Here is a 16,818-nt window from a genome sequence, read left to right on the forward strand (position 1 = left end):
TTCAGATAACAAAACAGCTGGTGGGAGGAGGGGATGAACCGGTTTCCATTAACATTTTCTAGAGCTTCTTTTTTGTGACAAAGAAACAGACTTAAAAGACAGCATCATCTGGGCTCAAGAGAGTAAACAACATCCCCCAAACTGGCCAAAGATGTTGACTTCTGCATGCTCTCACCTTGGCGCAAGTGTGACCGCTCCATCTACTCCCTTAAAACTTATCCTAAGAGACAGAGGGCAACCTTGGCTCAGACACCGAATGCAATTTATTTTATTCTTGCAGGTCTTTCAGGGTCTGACAAGGATCCTCTCAATCTTCACCCAGGTCACCTGCACCCACTGGTCTAGATGCCACCCCCTTAAACCACATATCCTATTTTCTTCCCTTTTTCCAGTGTTCCCACTTCAGGGCACTTTAGCTTTAGAAACTATGATCCTGTTGTCCTTTCTTGAAGAGAGAATAAAAAAAAAACCTCAAAACGTGAGCAGCCTTTTTTATTTACTGAGTACATTTTGCCAGCCCTCACAGACTGAATAAAATGAATCACAGAAAACGAAACACATCCTGAGAGGGGTTGATCACAGTGCAATTTTGCTGGAACACAAATACAGTGCTTTTTGGACCTCAGTTAAAGACACAGTTTGAAAAGGATTGGGGAGCATCTCTATATGCCAGGAAGGTGGTGCGTTCGACAGTCAGTAAAGGTGGGATCAAGACTATGGCTCCCTGGGTCTAAGAAGGCAAGACCCGATCATAAATCCTCACGTCTTACCATTTAAAGAGCAATGGAACTTTTGATGGACTAACAGGTGAACTGTAAGATTCCCACGTGACAGACAGTCACACACAGTTGGCCACGGCGGACACTGGGCACACGGGGGACTGACGGTCAGCAGTCGACAGCGGGACAGAGTACACGGGATCTACTGTGCTTTCACAGGGACCATAGGCTCACAGGGTCACCGTCTGAGCTTCTTCCCCTCCCCAAGTCCTGCCACATCTTCACTGCTTGCAGGACTCAAGGGGAAATGTAACCCTAGCAACGGTGAAGCTCAACATTGACAGAGACTTAAGAGAGACTGAAAAATGTCTCTTCTTCTGGGTCACTGATTACACCGAGTGCTTGACAACCAGAGGCTGACCATGCTGAGCTGGGCAGGTGGGCAGGAAACCAGGACTGATTAAGGCAGTGAGCAAGGTGGGGAGAGCCTGGAAACAGATTCACAGTCACCACACACAGGGACCCAGCTGGCGAGTGCCACCGAGTGACGAGAACTGTAGTTATTTACAACGCGCAGCCCCGGTCCTTGTATTCGTCCATCGGCCCAAATGTTCACTCTAAAATTTGGTAGTATGCACAGAGTTTTCTTTAGAATAAAAACTTGAAAGGATGTGAGGACTGGAACCGGAGACTTCATCTTGGTATTATTATCCTTTCTATGGCACACAGAATGTGGTCCCAGTTTTTACAAAATATCGCAAAGAGAGTCACAGCGAAGAAAGTGCCGAGGATGTGGAAGCGGCTTTTCATCATGGGCGAGATGAACTTGGCAATGGTGGACACGCACACCAAGATGACGGTCATGAAGGCTAGGATGACGTTGATGCACTTGCCCAGCAAGACTTTGGCGTTCACCGTGTCCGTCTGCAGGGCTTGCTGCTCCTGCTGGTGGAGCTCCAGCTTAGAGATGCGAGTCTGGCAGGACTCCAGGGCTTCCTGTGGGCGAGAGGGACAGCGAGGATCAAACGCTGTTGGGACAACATGGGAGCGTGAGCTGGGATGTGCACGAGGGCCGCCCCGCTCAGGACGCTGCTGCTGGGGCAGCTTCACACTGACGCTGATGATGATAATGGTGGTGATGACAGACAGAGGTGTCAGACAAGAATCCCAGGGCTTGCTTTATCCTGCTATTCAAGGACAGATTGAGCATGTACCTACAACCATGAAATACCATGAATAAGGAATTACAGGCAGGTATTTTGATTTTTGGCCGCACTGCACAGCATGTGGGATCTTAGTTCCCCGACCAGGGATCGAACCCATGCCCCCTGAACTCGAGGTGCAGGGTCTTAACCATGGACCACCAGGGAAGTCCCACGGTTAGGTATTTTGACTCCGCCTATATTTAGAATAAAGTGCATAAAATACTGGCATCTGGTGGAACCCTCAGGGACAAACCAGAGGAGGGGGTGGGGTCCCGTTTTGTGACGGCGGACTACCTCCAGCAATGGAGGAAGTGGCATCTCCAACTGCTGGTCCTCACGCCACTGCTCAGACTCTGTGCGCATTCGTTACAGAGCAGTGGAGGATAGCGGGAGAGACAGGGCCGTGCACTGCGGGGCTCTCATAGCTGCTCTCTGAGCGCTGCGTCCCCAGGGCCCTACCTGAGGCCACACCTTCTCCCTAGGTCTCCGCCTCGCCAAGCTTTCATTACTTGTACTCCAAGTACATCTCCAGCCCAGTTGTCTCTTCTGAGACCAAGTTGTGTGTCTACATGAGTCCCTGACATTTCCATCATTGCTGCTGTTTAGTCACTAAGTCGTGTCTGACTCTTTTGTGACCCCATAGGCTGTAACCCACCAGGCTTCTCTGTCCATGGGATTTCCTAGGCAAGAATACTGGAGTGGGGTGCAATTTCCTTCTCCAGGGGATCTTCCCAACCCAGGGATTGAACCCATGTCTCTTGCATCTCCTCAACTGGCAGGCAGATTCCTTACCACTGAGCCACCAGGGAGGCCCTGACATCTCCATTAGAGTTTCTCAGAAGCATCTCAAATGCAGTGTGGTCAGTTCTGTACACGTGTCCTCACCATCCTCACTCCTGCCATCAACCCTGTTTCCCTTCCAGTTCCTTTTCTCAGAAAACAGCACTTGGTGAACCAAATTCTCATATGAGAAGCATGAGGGGCACTCCCTGACATCCTTCTCATCTAATACATGATCCAGCAATGTCTGGTATTTATCTTAACTGGTCCATTCCTCTCCCCTCCCACAGTAACCCCCCCACCTAAACCACCAGGGTCTTTACCTGCAATAACTTTACACTCATTTCTCTGCACACCCTCTCTATCCTCAACCTCATGAATCCACCTTCCACACAGCAGCCCAGGTGATCTCTGAAAGATGTGGATATGATATGGCTCTTTCTTGTAGAACCTTTTAAATCTTTAACGTGGCCCAGGCCCAGCCACTCTCCCCTGCCAAGCTTACCAGATAAGCCCCCTGCCGCCACCCCCCACCCCTTCACTGTGTTCTGGTCATACTGGCTTTATAAAGTGCTGACAGCACCGTGTTCAGGGCCTTTGCACATGCGCTGTGCTGTGCCTAAAAGGTTTGCCTCCCCACACACCACCCCGCTCCATCTTTCAGGTCCTATGTTGATGGTCACATATGAGGGAAGCGTTCCTGGGCCCACCAGAAGCCCCTCTGCAGGCCTCCTCTCTAACCAGGGGACCATACTTGCCCTGCACTGTTATCTCCAGCAGGAGGCACAAGCTGGCTGCATGCTCCAGAGACTGAATGCCAGTAATGGGATACGAGGCTTGAAAAAGAGAAGACACACATACCTCCCAGGAGAAAAAGACCTAAGTGGAGGCAGTACAATGACCTAGTTTAGTTCACCAGCCTATATTCTAACTCATTTCCCAATATATGTTTGCTCAATTAAAATCCAGTCATGTTTTCAGATTTTAAACAAGCATAATGGCGCCAACATTGATTTACTTTCCTTTCTGTGAACATACTCTATGGGCCAAGGGCTCTCTGTTACTATAGTAACTTTCCTCACACAGGCTACTGACAAGGTAAAACTTCTTCAGATCTTCACATTCTAAATAGTGCTGACTTTCTAGAGCAACAGGCAAGGGCCCCCCAAATCATGTATTCTTTTAAAATGCTTAGGTCCACAGATAGCATCCTCTGTTTTAGGCATGGCATGGAACTGGTGATGGAACAGGATAAAAGATCACCATTTTAGGTAAATGCATTCATCTGTGATCAGGGAGATGATTTACATATACCGAATAGGCTGATTCTAGAACTACCTTAGAACTTCTGTCAAATTTTTAACCAAAAGAAAAATTCAAGAAAATTAAGCAGTTAACTGTAAGGAATTTTGGTCACAGCAGCCACTAAGAAATTAAATACTGGGCCAAAGTAAGTACTAAATTTAGTGGGGATAAAGGATTACCTTTAAACTTTTCATTTCGAATTCAGGGTTAAAAAAACTCATTTGCCTTTAAAACAACAATAAAACCTTTGTATCCTTATAGGCAACAGTCACCCTCATCTATACTACTCCATCACCTTGTATAACTCTGCCTATAAGCACAAAAGAAACCAGAAAGAGGAAGCTGAGGCATAGCATTGACGTGTGCAGGGTCACAGTAAGAGACAAGAGGCAAGATTCTAATAAGAAAGGCCCTCCAGTCACTCACATGGACATCCCCTTTGCACTTCTGAGCTACAGGTAAAACCAGAAAACAGTAGAATGAAATCTTCTGAATTTTTAAGCTCTCTCTGAAGTTCGTCCCCACCCCCCTTATCTTACCCCTTCCATCTCTAAAGTATATTTCTTTAAAAAGGAATAACAATATAAACCCAAACAATCCCCTAAATAAGCAAACCATATATAATATTTGGATACAAGCCAGTGGAATCCCAGATGTATGCTAAACAGCATGCTCTAATAAAGCAGACTGTGCTCTTCGCCTGGCAACACGTCACATTTAAACGGGTTCACGTCTTTTACACCAGGCAGCAGTAAAGTTCAGTCTCCTAGCCCAGAGCAGAAATCCGCTTGGTGTCTTCTGCACCAAGGTCCTCAGAGGCAAACAAGTCTGATGTTTTCTCTGGCTCCTAGCATCGTCCAAGTAGGCAACTGGCATTAATTAGCACAGGCTCAGCCCTTGACAGGAAGGAACAAAACATGGGCAGCTGAAACTCTGGCTCACACACTGTGGGAGAAATCTGTGTTTCAGCCCCTTGTAAAGTGGGGTTGGAGAAAATAACCACGCCTACAAAGAACATTTGTAAAACTGAAGCTAAGCATGACTTGGATAGTACTCTTTTTATTTACTTTTTTTAAAAAAGGCAATCTATGGGAATGTAAATCACTGCAGCCACTATGGAAAACAGTATAGAGGTTCCTCAAAAAACTACATATAGAACTACCATATGATCCACAAATCCCACTTTTGTGTACATACTGGAGGATACAACATTAGCATCTAGAAGAGAAATTCACACCCTCACATTTATTATAGCATTACTGACAATAGCCAAGACATGGAAACAACCCAAGTGTCCACTGATGGATCAATAAAGAAAATGTTGTACACACACACACAGGCATACTGTGCAGCCATAAGAAATAAGGGAACAATGCCTTTTGCAACATGGATGGACCTAAAGGGTATTAATGCTAAGTGAAATGAGTCAGACAGACAACAAATACTGTAGAATCTAAAGGGGAAGGGAGGTGAAATGGGTGAAGAGGGTCAAAAGCACAAACTTTCAGTTATAAGGTAAATAAGCCCTGCAGATGTAATGTACAGCTTGGTCACTATAGTTAACAACGTTGTATTGTATATTTGAAAGTTGCTGAGAGTAGACCTTAAAAGTTCTCATCACAAGAGAACAAATTCGTAACTATGTGAGGTGACAAATGTTAACTCAATTTATTGTGGTGATATTTCTGCAATATGTACACATATGAAATCATTATTTTGTATTGTATACTTTAATACAGTTGTATGAAAAGTATGTCTGAATAAAAACTGGGGGAAAAAGAAGACCTTCTGGAACCCTCAAAAAGGAGCTCAAGAAGCCTAGGGCTGCTTCACTACAGCGCTGTTGTTGTTCAGTTGCTCAGCTGTGTCTGACTCTTTTCAGATCCTATGGACTGTAGCCCATCAGGCTCCTCTGTCCATGGGATTTCCCAAGGCAAGAATACTGAAGTGGGCTGCCATTTCTTCCTCCAGGGGATCTTCCTGACCCAGGGATTGAACCCAGGTCTCCTGCATTGCAGGCAGATTCTTTACCCTCTGAGCCACCAGGGAAGCACCATGACAGCATTAGTTATCATATTATCACTAGAATATGCCTTTGTTTATACTGATCCATTTTCCTCCATCTACTGGGACCCCATCCACCCCTTCAAAACCCACCTTCTCCAGGACTTTTATTCGGATTCATTACTCAACGACTATTTGTAAGACCTTGAACAAGATAACTGTGCCTTGGTCTCTACATCTGAGAAATGGGGAGAGTAATAATAGGAGCTGTCACAAACAGAAACAAATGGGCATACAAGACATCTAAAGTGCTTTGACAGTGCCTGGCACAGAGTATGTACTCAAGTGCTTGAAATTCCCACAAATATGAAAGCTATTATTTTACAGATAAGCAAAGAAACTTAAAGCTTGCTCAGGACCAGGTAGCTGGTAAAACAGCTGGGACTGAAATCCAGGGTCTGATCACTTTGTGGCCCCCTGCCCCACAAGTCCATAGCTTGCTGGGCACTGCACGCCTGAATTTCGGAGGCTTTCAGAGCCTACAATCATGTAACGGCCCTCGTTCATGTTGTCTTGAGCCCACTGGCAGTTGTGTTCCTCTTGATTTCTCACCTAAGCAAGCATGTTGAAGGCAAGGTTTGTCTCATGTTTTAAAATCTGTAAAAATGTGGTGATGGTGGGGAGAATAGAGTATAGGTGATAGGCTTGGGGTAGGTAAAAAATAATTGTTAACTAATTTAGGCAGAAAGAAAACAGACTATAGCTTAAAGTCTATAACATGAGCTACTGGGGTCAACAGGGTAAAGACTAAATGTTTGCCCCTCATGCCAGAAATTCTTCCAGGCTTGGGTGTAATGTATTGGTTTCTTAAATGAATGAATGGCTGAGAAGAGCCCGCGTGAGCTCTGTTTGGGGGAGAAAGGCACCTGGATGTCCCGTGAGCGCTCACAAGCCTGGTAGGCCACCTTCTCCTCGATGCTCGCTAGCTCCTGCTTCAGGTTGGCTGTCTCGTGCTGATGCAGGTCCGTGAGGTCGTGGAGCTGGTCCTCCAGTCGCTCGTACCTTCGTAAAGAGATGAACCGATTCTGAGCGCGACATCTCAGAAGTGTACGGACAGCACTTAGAAAATGACATTCTTTGTGCCTACTGTCGCCACTGCCCTGTGGCTTTTCTCATACAGACAGACTGAGCTTCCAAGAGTAAGTCTAGCTGTAGGGGACATGCTTTTGGATAACGCTGAACTCTAGCTCCAGAAAGGACTGGTCTCTGCGGTCTTAACTCTTATCCTCACTACTGAGGGTTCATGCAAACCAAATTAGGCTTTTCCATCCACGTCACACCAGCGCCTTGCTGGCTGTGGGGACAACAGGACAGACTTCATCGGCTGCTCATTTGGGCTGGTGAGGAGACAGGTCTGTCAAGAACCCTGCTCAAGGCGAGGACCCATTGGCATCCTGGTGCTTCTCCCTATTTGGACCCCTCAGTGCCCGGTGGTTCACCCATAGCTCTCATGTGCCAGAGAGCTATAAGGAAAGGACCAGTTTCTATGCTGAAGCCAATTCCAATTTCCCAGTCTACATGGTAATGGTGAATACATGTCTTAGTTCTTAAGTGCCAATAAAAAAAAATTCAGCTTGTTACAAATTCAAGATGGCTTAACAGGTGGCAGTTCCAAAAGTTCAAATCTAAAGTAAGAGAAGCACAAGGATTCCTATTCCCAATGCCCAGTCCCCTCAGAGAAGGGGAATTTTGTCTTATATCTGAAAACTTATATAATGTTTATTTTGAAACAGGAAGCACTATTTGGGGAAGATGCATTAGCCTGGATGACTTTTGAGTAATGCCAGTTTTAGACACTTCATATAGGTCACTTCAAAAAATCATTTAAAAAAACACTTTAATAAAGATTTAATGATCATTCTCAAGTAGGACCTTGTAGCTGCTCAATGTTGGTGTTTGTAAGCAAGCCTTTTAAAGATCTCTTAACAGATGACTGAATAAAGAAGACATGGTACACACTGACAATGGAATATTACTCAGCCATAAAAAAGACTGAAATACTGCTGTTTGCAGCAACATGGATGGACCTAGAGATTATCATACTCAGTGAAATAAGTCAGACAGAGACAAACATCATGGGATATCGCTTATATGTGGAATCTTAAAAAAAAAAAGATACAAATGAACTTATTTAAAAAACAGAAACAGACTCACAGACTTAGAAAACAAACTGATGATTGTCAAAGGGAAAAGGTAGGGGAGGGATAAATTAGAAGCTTGATACTAACATGGACACACTACTATATATAAAATAGATAATAAGGACCTACTGTATGGCACAGGGAACTCTACTCAATACTCTGTAAAAGCCTATATGGGGAAAGAAGCTGAAAAAGAATAGATATATGTATATGTATAACAATCACTTTGCTGTACACCTGAAACTAACACATCATAAATCAACTATACTCCAATATAAAATAAAGATTAAAAAAAAAGATCTCTTAAAGTAAGCAATATAGTGAGAGACTAAATCAGGAGGATCCCAAACATAACTATATAACAAATGAGAATCAAAACTGTTCAAATGGATATTTGTGACTTGAAATAAAATTTGGACCCAACAGGAGCTGTATCCCAAACTATCTGAAGGAATTAAAGTCAATATTATTTAGAAAAACTGTGACTCAAAAATAGTTCTTATGTGACAAAGAATCCAAAGTCAAAGATGTACATAGAAAGTTTTAAAAAAATTGTTTCATAAAATGTAAGAGCTGAAAAAGCCACATCTCTAAATTAACACTCACATAAAATCATATATCAGATATAAAACATGTAAACTAAATTTAAAATTTAAATCTTATAATATGTAACAAGCATTCACTGTTTCATCTATATTTTCAGAAGTTAACATTCACTTGACAAAAAAACTTGCGGGGGGATATTTTTACTGGGAAAATGGTAGAAAATCACCTCATATTTGGGCATGTACACTTTTTAAGCTGCTGCTGCTGCTGCTAAGTCGCTGCAGTCGTGTCCGACTCTGTGCGACCCCATAGACGGCAGCCCACCAGGGTCCGCCGTCCCTGGGATTCTCCAGGCAAGAATACTAGAGTGGGTTGCCATTTCCTTCTCCAGTGCATGAAAGGGAAAAGTGGAAGTGAAGTTGCTCAGTAGTGTCCGACTCTTAGCGACCCCATGGACTGTAGCCTGTCAGGCTCCTCTGTCCATGGGATTTTCCAGGCAAGAGTACTGGAGTGGGGTGCCATTGCCTACTCAACTTTTTAAGCTAGAGGCACCAAAAAGCCAGCCATATATATAACACCTGAATTTAAAAATTAGGTAATATAATCCACAAGATTTGAATTTTTAAGATTCCTTTTGAAGGGTTTTAATTTAGGGTGAAAGGTTTAATAAGCAAAATGTAATCTCATAAAAAAATACATTATATAAAGACTTTGAGATTTATGTACCAAATAAAAGCTACCTTGCTGGACCATGAATTTGTTTTTTTACTTGACAGTTATTATGGGGGGAAACCAAATACAGATCTTGAAATTAGTATACCAAGATCTCGTAACAACTGTCTACTGAATCAAGAGCTTAATATGCATGTGAGTCTTGACTATATGGTGATATTTTAACAGACCCACATGTATGATGTCTTTCTTTAAGCTGTCAGGCTTCAAGTTGCAAATTACAAAATTTAGAATTGCAAAGTACGGAAGGAACTCTCGGTTCCTAAATGCCTTTTGACCCATATTCACATTAAAAAAAAATACAACTATTAGCATATCACTTTCAAACAATCTCTCCGATCTTGGAAACTCAAGCTCCTAAGAGCAGAGCCAGAAATACCTGTATCTCTCCTCTTGCAGCGTCTGAGAGATGAAGCCGTACTCCCTCTTGAACTGCACTTTGAGGGCCTCGATGTCCTCAGCCAGCTGTGCCTGGGTGTCCTTGATCTCCCGGAGCTCCTCCAGGATGGCCGTGAGCTTGCCCCGGCTGTCCAGCGCGCCTGAGCCCCCAGCCGCGAACGACTGGTTCCCATTGCTGTCGGCGGAGCCCGACGTGCCACTCGAGCACTCGTCATCGCTGCCGTATTTGGGCTTGTTCACGATGGTGGCACTGCCCCCGTAGGCTCTGGCGCTGGCTTCGGGCCGGAACTCCTCCAAGGAGTTCTTCAGGTGGGCAATGTTGTCAGCGCTGCCGAACTTATTCCTGATCAAGTTGGCGAACTCTCTGGACTTGTTGAAGACGAACACGGGAGGGGTGAGGGACACCCCCGGCATGCCCGACTTGCTGCTCTCCAGGCTGTGGGGGGCAGTGCGAGACTTGGCCTGGGCATCCTTCAGAGAGGGCGGGATGTCCTTCAGGTTGTCCTTGGCAGTGTCCTTGGCGCTCCGGAGGGCCCCGTTCTGCTCGAGCTCCCGGAGCTTCCGGCGGTACTGATCTAACTTCTTCTGCAGCTGGGCGATGGAGTGAGCCGACTTCTGGTTCTTCTTCTCGAAGACCTGCTTGATGCGGCCAGCCTGCTGCTTGTCCGCGCTGTTGACCAGCTTCAGGTACTCTGCCACGTTCCCATCACGGGACGTTTGCTCGATTTTTATCTGCTCTGTGACCTTGAGGATTTTCTGTCTCAGGCTGTCCGCACTGAGTTTGACCTTGTGGAAGTCCAGGATGCCATCCGGTACATCGAAGTTGAGGTTGGTGTCCGACCCGCCTCGGCGGATGTTCAGGGGGAGGCTTAGGGTATTCATGTCATGACGTTCTACCTGGAGGAGACAGCGGGTGGGGAGGCAGGAAGCTCTATTAGACTGGAAGTCCAAGAGAGAGTCACTGTGACTGACCCGGTACACACACAACAGACATACTTTACGCCTCAGATTTTCAAACTGCAAGTATTCGCCAGATAAAAACTCCCTACCTCCCTACTATCCTCTCAAGTTGAATCAAGGACAACTCAACTCCTTCCTGCACTCATGTACAGGAACGATGAGATTCAGCTCTGCCAGGATATCCAATGTTCTGTCTGATTAGATGGTAAGTAGTTGTTGGAGAAGGAAATGGCAACCCACTCCAGTATTCTTGCCTGGAGAATTCCAGGGACGGGGGAGCCCGGTGGGCTGCCATCTATGGGGTCGCACAGAGTCGGACACAACTGAAGCGACTTAGCAGCAGCAGCAGCAGTTGTTGCCAGGGTAGAAAATCCATCATGGGATGAGGTTATCAGTCATCATGGTTTCCCAAAGTGCCCAGGTAAGTGGAGTGCCTGCCATGTCCCATTCACAGTGAACTTCACCCTTGTGGGAAATGCACTCAATTCAGAACTCAATCATTTAACAGAAGGACAGAAAAATAAAAATAAAATATAAAGCAAAGTTCCAGTAGGTACATTTGCCAACACAAGAATCATTTTCTTAATGGAACCATTAAACATATGAGATAGAATAATACGGTACAAGATTAATTGAGTAATACAACAGCAATTTAGATGTGGAAACAAATAACCCAAACCACAACCAAAGTGATTATAAACAACAACAGTGACAATACTAAGACCATGTGAAACAGCTTTCTCACTCAAGGGCCACCAGGAGAAAAGACCTGCATCGTTGAGCACCCTGGCCAGGGGAGGTGACTAGATCCTGCTCTAAAAGGGACAGGCAGGCACTGGATGACCACAGGGTTGGTCTTGTCTGGGCCTCACCACCACACCAGGCAAAGAACATGTTATATCCATATAACACGTAGAAACAGAGACTTAAAGAGCCAGGATTTGAATCCAACACACCTTACCTCTGGTCTTCTTTACACATCAGGACACTCTTGTCCCAAGAGGACTAATAACAGGTCTTTAGAGCATCTGAACACAATCTCTGAACAAAAATTCTTAGGCTCTAAACTGAAGCATCTTATTTGTAAAGTTGACAATCTTTTGATTAGAAGAATGACTTGATATAAAGTCTTGGGAGATGGGATGGGAGACAAGACAATGTTCAGCTCAAGTTAGCTTTTTTTTTTAAATGGGAGAAGAGGCTGACACAGCCAAAAATTGCTATGACAATAACAGACCTCATACTGACCAAGTGACCCAGGCTCTAATGTGGACCGTTTCCAATAATTAGCATGAACACTTCGCCATATGCAAAACCCTACCCAGTGCTTTATCCATGAAGGGAGCCCAGTAGCCCAGGGGGACACAATCCCAGGTCATTGGGTTAGTGGGCCTCCTTCACAACCTAAAAAAAGTTTCTTAACTTACTTCTTGGCCCCCTCTTTCCACATACGACTTGGCTATAAGAGATCCTGGTTGCTTTCTTTGGCAGATGAGCATCACATAGGAAAGGCTGGAAGGAATTAAATGCCAGATCACTATAAGACTGTAAAAAAGGATAAAGGAATTGTGACTTCACCTGGTCGAGGGGGAAGGATGGGTGTAGGAACTAAAGAAGATACATAATGATCACCTTCAAGTCCTGAAGAGATGACCACAGGAAGTTCAAGGAAGCTAAGCACCTATGGCTCACCCCATGGATCCAAACAGGAATAGGCTCAAATTACAGAAACAAAGGATGCACTAAGCTGAGGAAATGTTTACTTTGGGCAGAGAGAGTTAATCACAGTATAACTGCAAGGTTAGAAATTCAGTTTCACTTAAGATAGCCCATCTGATCATGCCGCTCTACTTCTGAGAAAATCTCTTTGCCTCTCTGCTGCTGCTGCTGCTAAGTCGCTTCGGTCGTGTCCGACTCTGTGCGACCCCATAGACGGCAGCCCACCAGGGTCCGCTGACCCTGGGATTCTCTAGGCAAGAACACTGGAGTGGGTTGCCATTTCCTTCTCCAATGCATGAAAGGGAAAAGTGAAAGTGAAGTCGCTCAGTCGTGTCCGACTCTTAGTGACCCCATGGACTACAGCCTACCAGGCTCCTCTGTCCATGGGAGTTTCCAGGCAAGAGTACTGGAGTGGGGTGCTACTGCCTTCTCCGTTTGGCTCTCTAATGCCTCTCAATTTATTTAATATAACCTGGCCACTGTTAAGGGCCCACCTTATCTGTCAGGCCTCCACCATGCACCTGATGAATGTCAATCATCTTAAGTGAACCATACAACCCAAAGTTCCCAGAATGTGTATACATTTTCTATGGATTTCCTCACATGCACGGTATTTTCAACGGCAGCTACATACCCACTTCTGTTTATCAAAATTCAGTATATTCTTTATGATCCATTTCAAATGCCACTTTTTTTCTCGGAGGCTTTTCCTAGTCCTGTCAGAAAGCTGCCTGTCCTGCCTGTGATCCTCCACAGCGCTCTTGCTTCACTTTACTCTGCCTTTGAGCACTTACCCGCTCCTCCAGGGGAAAGGTGGTGTCGCAACTGCCCCCAGCTCTAGAGCGAGCTCTGTCCCTACTTCACAAGAGCCTGTCAATTACATGTTTGCTGAACTAAAGCGATGTCATTCTTTATTCCAGAAGAATCTACACTGAAGTCATTTAAGACAGGGGTCCCCAACCTCCAGGATCTAATGCCTGATGATCTGAGGTAGAGCTGATATAATAATACAATTAAAGTGCAGAATAAATGTAATAAATGTAATGGGTTTGAATCATCCCGAAACCATCCCCTCCCCCACTCCAGGCCTGGAAAATGTCCTCCTCCACAAAACCGGCCCCTGGTGCCAAAAACGATGGGGACTCCTGATTTAAGATATATTTGAAGGGACTTCCCTGATGATCCAGCGGCTAAGAACCCACTTTACAATGCAAGGGACGCAGGTTCAATCCCTGGTCAGGGAACTAAGACCCCACATACCATGGGGTAACCAAGCCCCTATGCCACAACCACTGAGGCTGCGTACCACAACAAATACCCAGTGCAGCCAATAAATAAGTAAATAAAACTATAAGATACATTTGAAGAGAATAAAAAATGGCCTTAGAAGTTCTGTCCAGACAGACCGACAATTTCAGGTAAAGACATTTTCTTAATACCTAGGTAGTAATTTCTACATCATTTCAACCTGATTCAACTGATCAGATTTTTCTGAGTATCAACGTGCAACATGAAGCACAAATAAAAACAAGGACTTCTAAATCTTAAGCTTAATTTACATGCAGAAAAGAGCGTATTTGAAAAGAATAAAATTTGAATTTTCACAAACTCTAAAACTAGTGTAACTAGGACTCAGTTCAAAAAAAAAGAACACAAGCTCCCCTGCACGCCCGTCAATCACAACATCATCATCCCCATCTCCAGAGGTAACCATGAGCCTAGCTTCTAACAGCACACATTCGTTTTGCCTAACATATCATGTCTTTTTTGCTCCACATCGTGGGAGTCATAAGGAGGAAGGCTCCTGTCACTCAGATAAAATCAGATTAAGTTTTTTTTAAAGAAAACAAAACTCTGCTTGACAGTCCCTGTTAAGAAGTCCACCATACCTTGGAGGATACAGGGGCTCTTAATCCTTACCTTACCAAACATAGCAAGAAGTCATCATCCGTTCCTCTTCCTTTAATTCTCAGCCCCACAGCAGCTGCCTACCCCGCCCTGGTGTCTCAGGTCACTGGCCCGGTTCCCTCACAAATGCTGGCCCCAGCCAGCCGCGTACACAGGAATGTTTGCACTCAGACGGCTGGCTGACTTCTGGCTCACTTTAAAGTTACAACAATGTCTGGCACAACCTCAAGAGTCCAGGTGGAGGATAGCAACAGTGTCTAAAGCTCAATCATTGACTCTTTCTGCTGGCTCACAAATCTTAGTTAGAAACTTCTGATGAGGGTGGAGAGCTGAAACTTGTGCTGGGGTTGCAGGCCTCAGCCTTTTATAACCCAGGCTCTGCAAGATAATTAAGAGTCAGCAAACCCATACAATTCCTGACCTCAAGCTGGGGCTGCAGGTACCGGCCAGAAGAAAGCTGAGTGAGTCCTCCAGCCACCATATCAGACTTGGCAGTAAGGTCATGGTACAATGCAGCTGTTTCAGGGCTGGGGCCCAGGGAGGAGGATAAAGGTCCACAGCTCGCCCAGAGCCAATGAGCTTCGGGACCAGGTGGGTCAGGGCACATGCGCTCCAGTGCTGGCACTGGCATTCACCAGCTGTGTGTTCTCGGCTATATCTAATCACCTGTGTGGCCTTTGATTTCCTAATCTATAGAACGACAAGACAGAACCAGACAACTCAGAGCTAACACTGCAAAATTCCCTGAAGCGTACTCCAAGCTATCTTGACTGTGAGAGGGCATCACGGGATAGTCAAAACCCTGGACTTGAAGGACAGACTGCTTTGGTTTCCATCTTGGCACCATTCTTGCAAGCTGTGTGGCCCTAGAAAAATGACTTAGCTTCTCTGTGCTTCAGCTTCCTCTTCTGTAAAATGGAGACAGTGATTCTTTGAACAGTTGTGAGGAATAAATGAGCTAATTCGCATGAAGCACTTAAAGACTTCCTGGCACAGAAAATAACCATTTTGGTTTCAATAAGATGTACTGTTGTTTATCATTCCTGTGTTATTTACAAATATACCTATGTAAAAACTAAAAGAAAAACAAGTCCCAAAGTGCTAACAGTGGTTATCTTTGTCCTGTGGGGTTATGAGAAGTCATTCTTTTTATGATGCTTTTGTATTTTCCAATTTTTAAAAAATAAGGAACCCAAATTACCATTTTGGTAGAAAAGACGCTGGTTTTAAAAATGACTGCTAAGCTTCAGTTCTCTTGGAATGATTTGTCTATTATTACTTTACATGAAAAGCAGACCGCCAGCATTCTAGTGAAAAGCCATTCCTCATAATGTTTTCCTTCCGGCACCAGTAACATTTCCACTGTCTCCTCAGTGTTCTGGAACAAAGGCTAACGAAAAGCTTTAAGCCCTGGACAGACGTCAAAACCTGACACTGAATCATCTCTGCTCTAACCCAAGCCTCCAGCACAATTACCCCTGGGAGCTCACCTTCCTCACTGGGATGCCAGGCACATCTCAGTCATTACCAGTGCTGGTCAAACACATTGTTCAGGCTTCAAAAGAGAGCTGTCTCCCAGGACACCTCGTGTGTACCCCCTAAAGCTCCAGAGACACATGAACAAAAAGAGCAGCATAGCCAAGCAGAGGCACATTATCCAAACCAAGAGGACTGGAAGGCGGTGTGTGGGCTCCTGTGGACACAGACCAGCGTGGACTTGAGGCAAGACAGCCTGAGGCTCTGGGGTCACAGAGCGGCCAGAAGCTGCAGGGGCAGAGAGATCAGAACCAGGACAACAGATAACCACCACCACCTTAGTCCTGAGGCCAAATACGATGAAGCTCTGCTTACAGAAAAGCTGGTTGAGCTTGGTCACATAAGGAAAGGGTCAGGTCCTGCAAACTGGCGGTCACTGCCCAGGCCCTTAGTATTTCAGAGCACACTCAAGGGTGGTTTTACAGACACACCCACAAGGGAGCTGCAGGTTCAGGATCCAACAGTTTTCAGGGTCTCCGTGGCCTAGGTGTCCAAGCCAACACAGCTGACATTTTGTACTATTACTCATTTCAGCCGAAATCTAACTTTCGGTGTAGCATCGGGGCTGTTCCTCTGGTGTGCTGGTCAGAATGTGCTAGGCTCTGCTGGGGTAACAACTAACATCAAAATCCTAAGGGCTTAAGAAAAAGGCAAAGGCTTCTCTCTCATTCATGCTAACAAGCCTGCTGTGAGTAGGCTGAGGGACCCCAGCTGTGGTGGAGCCCCTGCATCAGGAATGCTGATGGTGGCCATGGCGGGGCAGGGTACTCAGTGAATCGTCCACTGGCTCCTAAAGCCTTCCCC

At 45.3% G+C, this 16,818-nt stretch overlaps 1 protein-coding gene across 4 annotated transcripts in view; it reads right to left on the bottom strand.

The window, feature by feature from the left end:
* Positions 1-475: 475 nt before the first annotated feature.
* TMCC3 (transmembrane and coiled-coil domain family 3) overlaps positions 476-16,818 on the bottom strand; it is a 167,598-nt gene continuing 151,255 nt past the window's right edge. For 3 of the 4 annotated variants that reach the window (XM_081592172.1, XM_081592170.1, XM_081592168.1), the window contains 3 exons: positions 9,872-10,788; positions 6,940-7,075; positions 476-1,715 (listed from right to left, as the gene is read on the bottom strand). In XM_081592172.1, coding sequence (XP_081448298.1) covers positions 1,413-1,715; positions 6,940-7,075; positions 9,872-10,773 — 1,341 coding nt within the window. In that variant the 5' untranslated portion in view covers positions 10,774-10,788 and the 3' untranslated portion in view covers positions 476-1,412. The remainder of the gene's footprint in view (positions 1,716-6,939; positions 7,076-9,871; positions 10,789-16,818) is intronic. The other variant, XM_081592169.1, reaches the window with a different exon arrangement.

Source organism: Giraffa tippelskirchi, chromosome 4 (assembly GCF_054371585.1).
Source record: "Giraffa tippelskirchi isolate mGirTip1 chromosome 4, T2T-mGirTip1v1.2.pri, whole genome shotgun sequence".
Taxonomy (NCBI): Eukaryota; Metazoa; Chordata; class Mammalia; order Artiodactyla; family Giraffidae; genus Giraffa; species Giraffa tippelskirchi.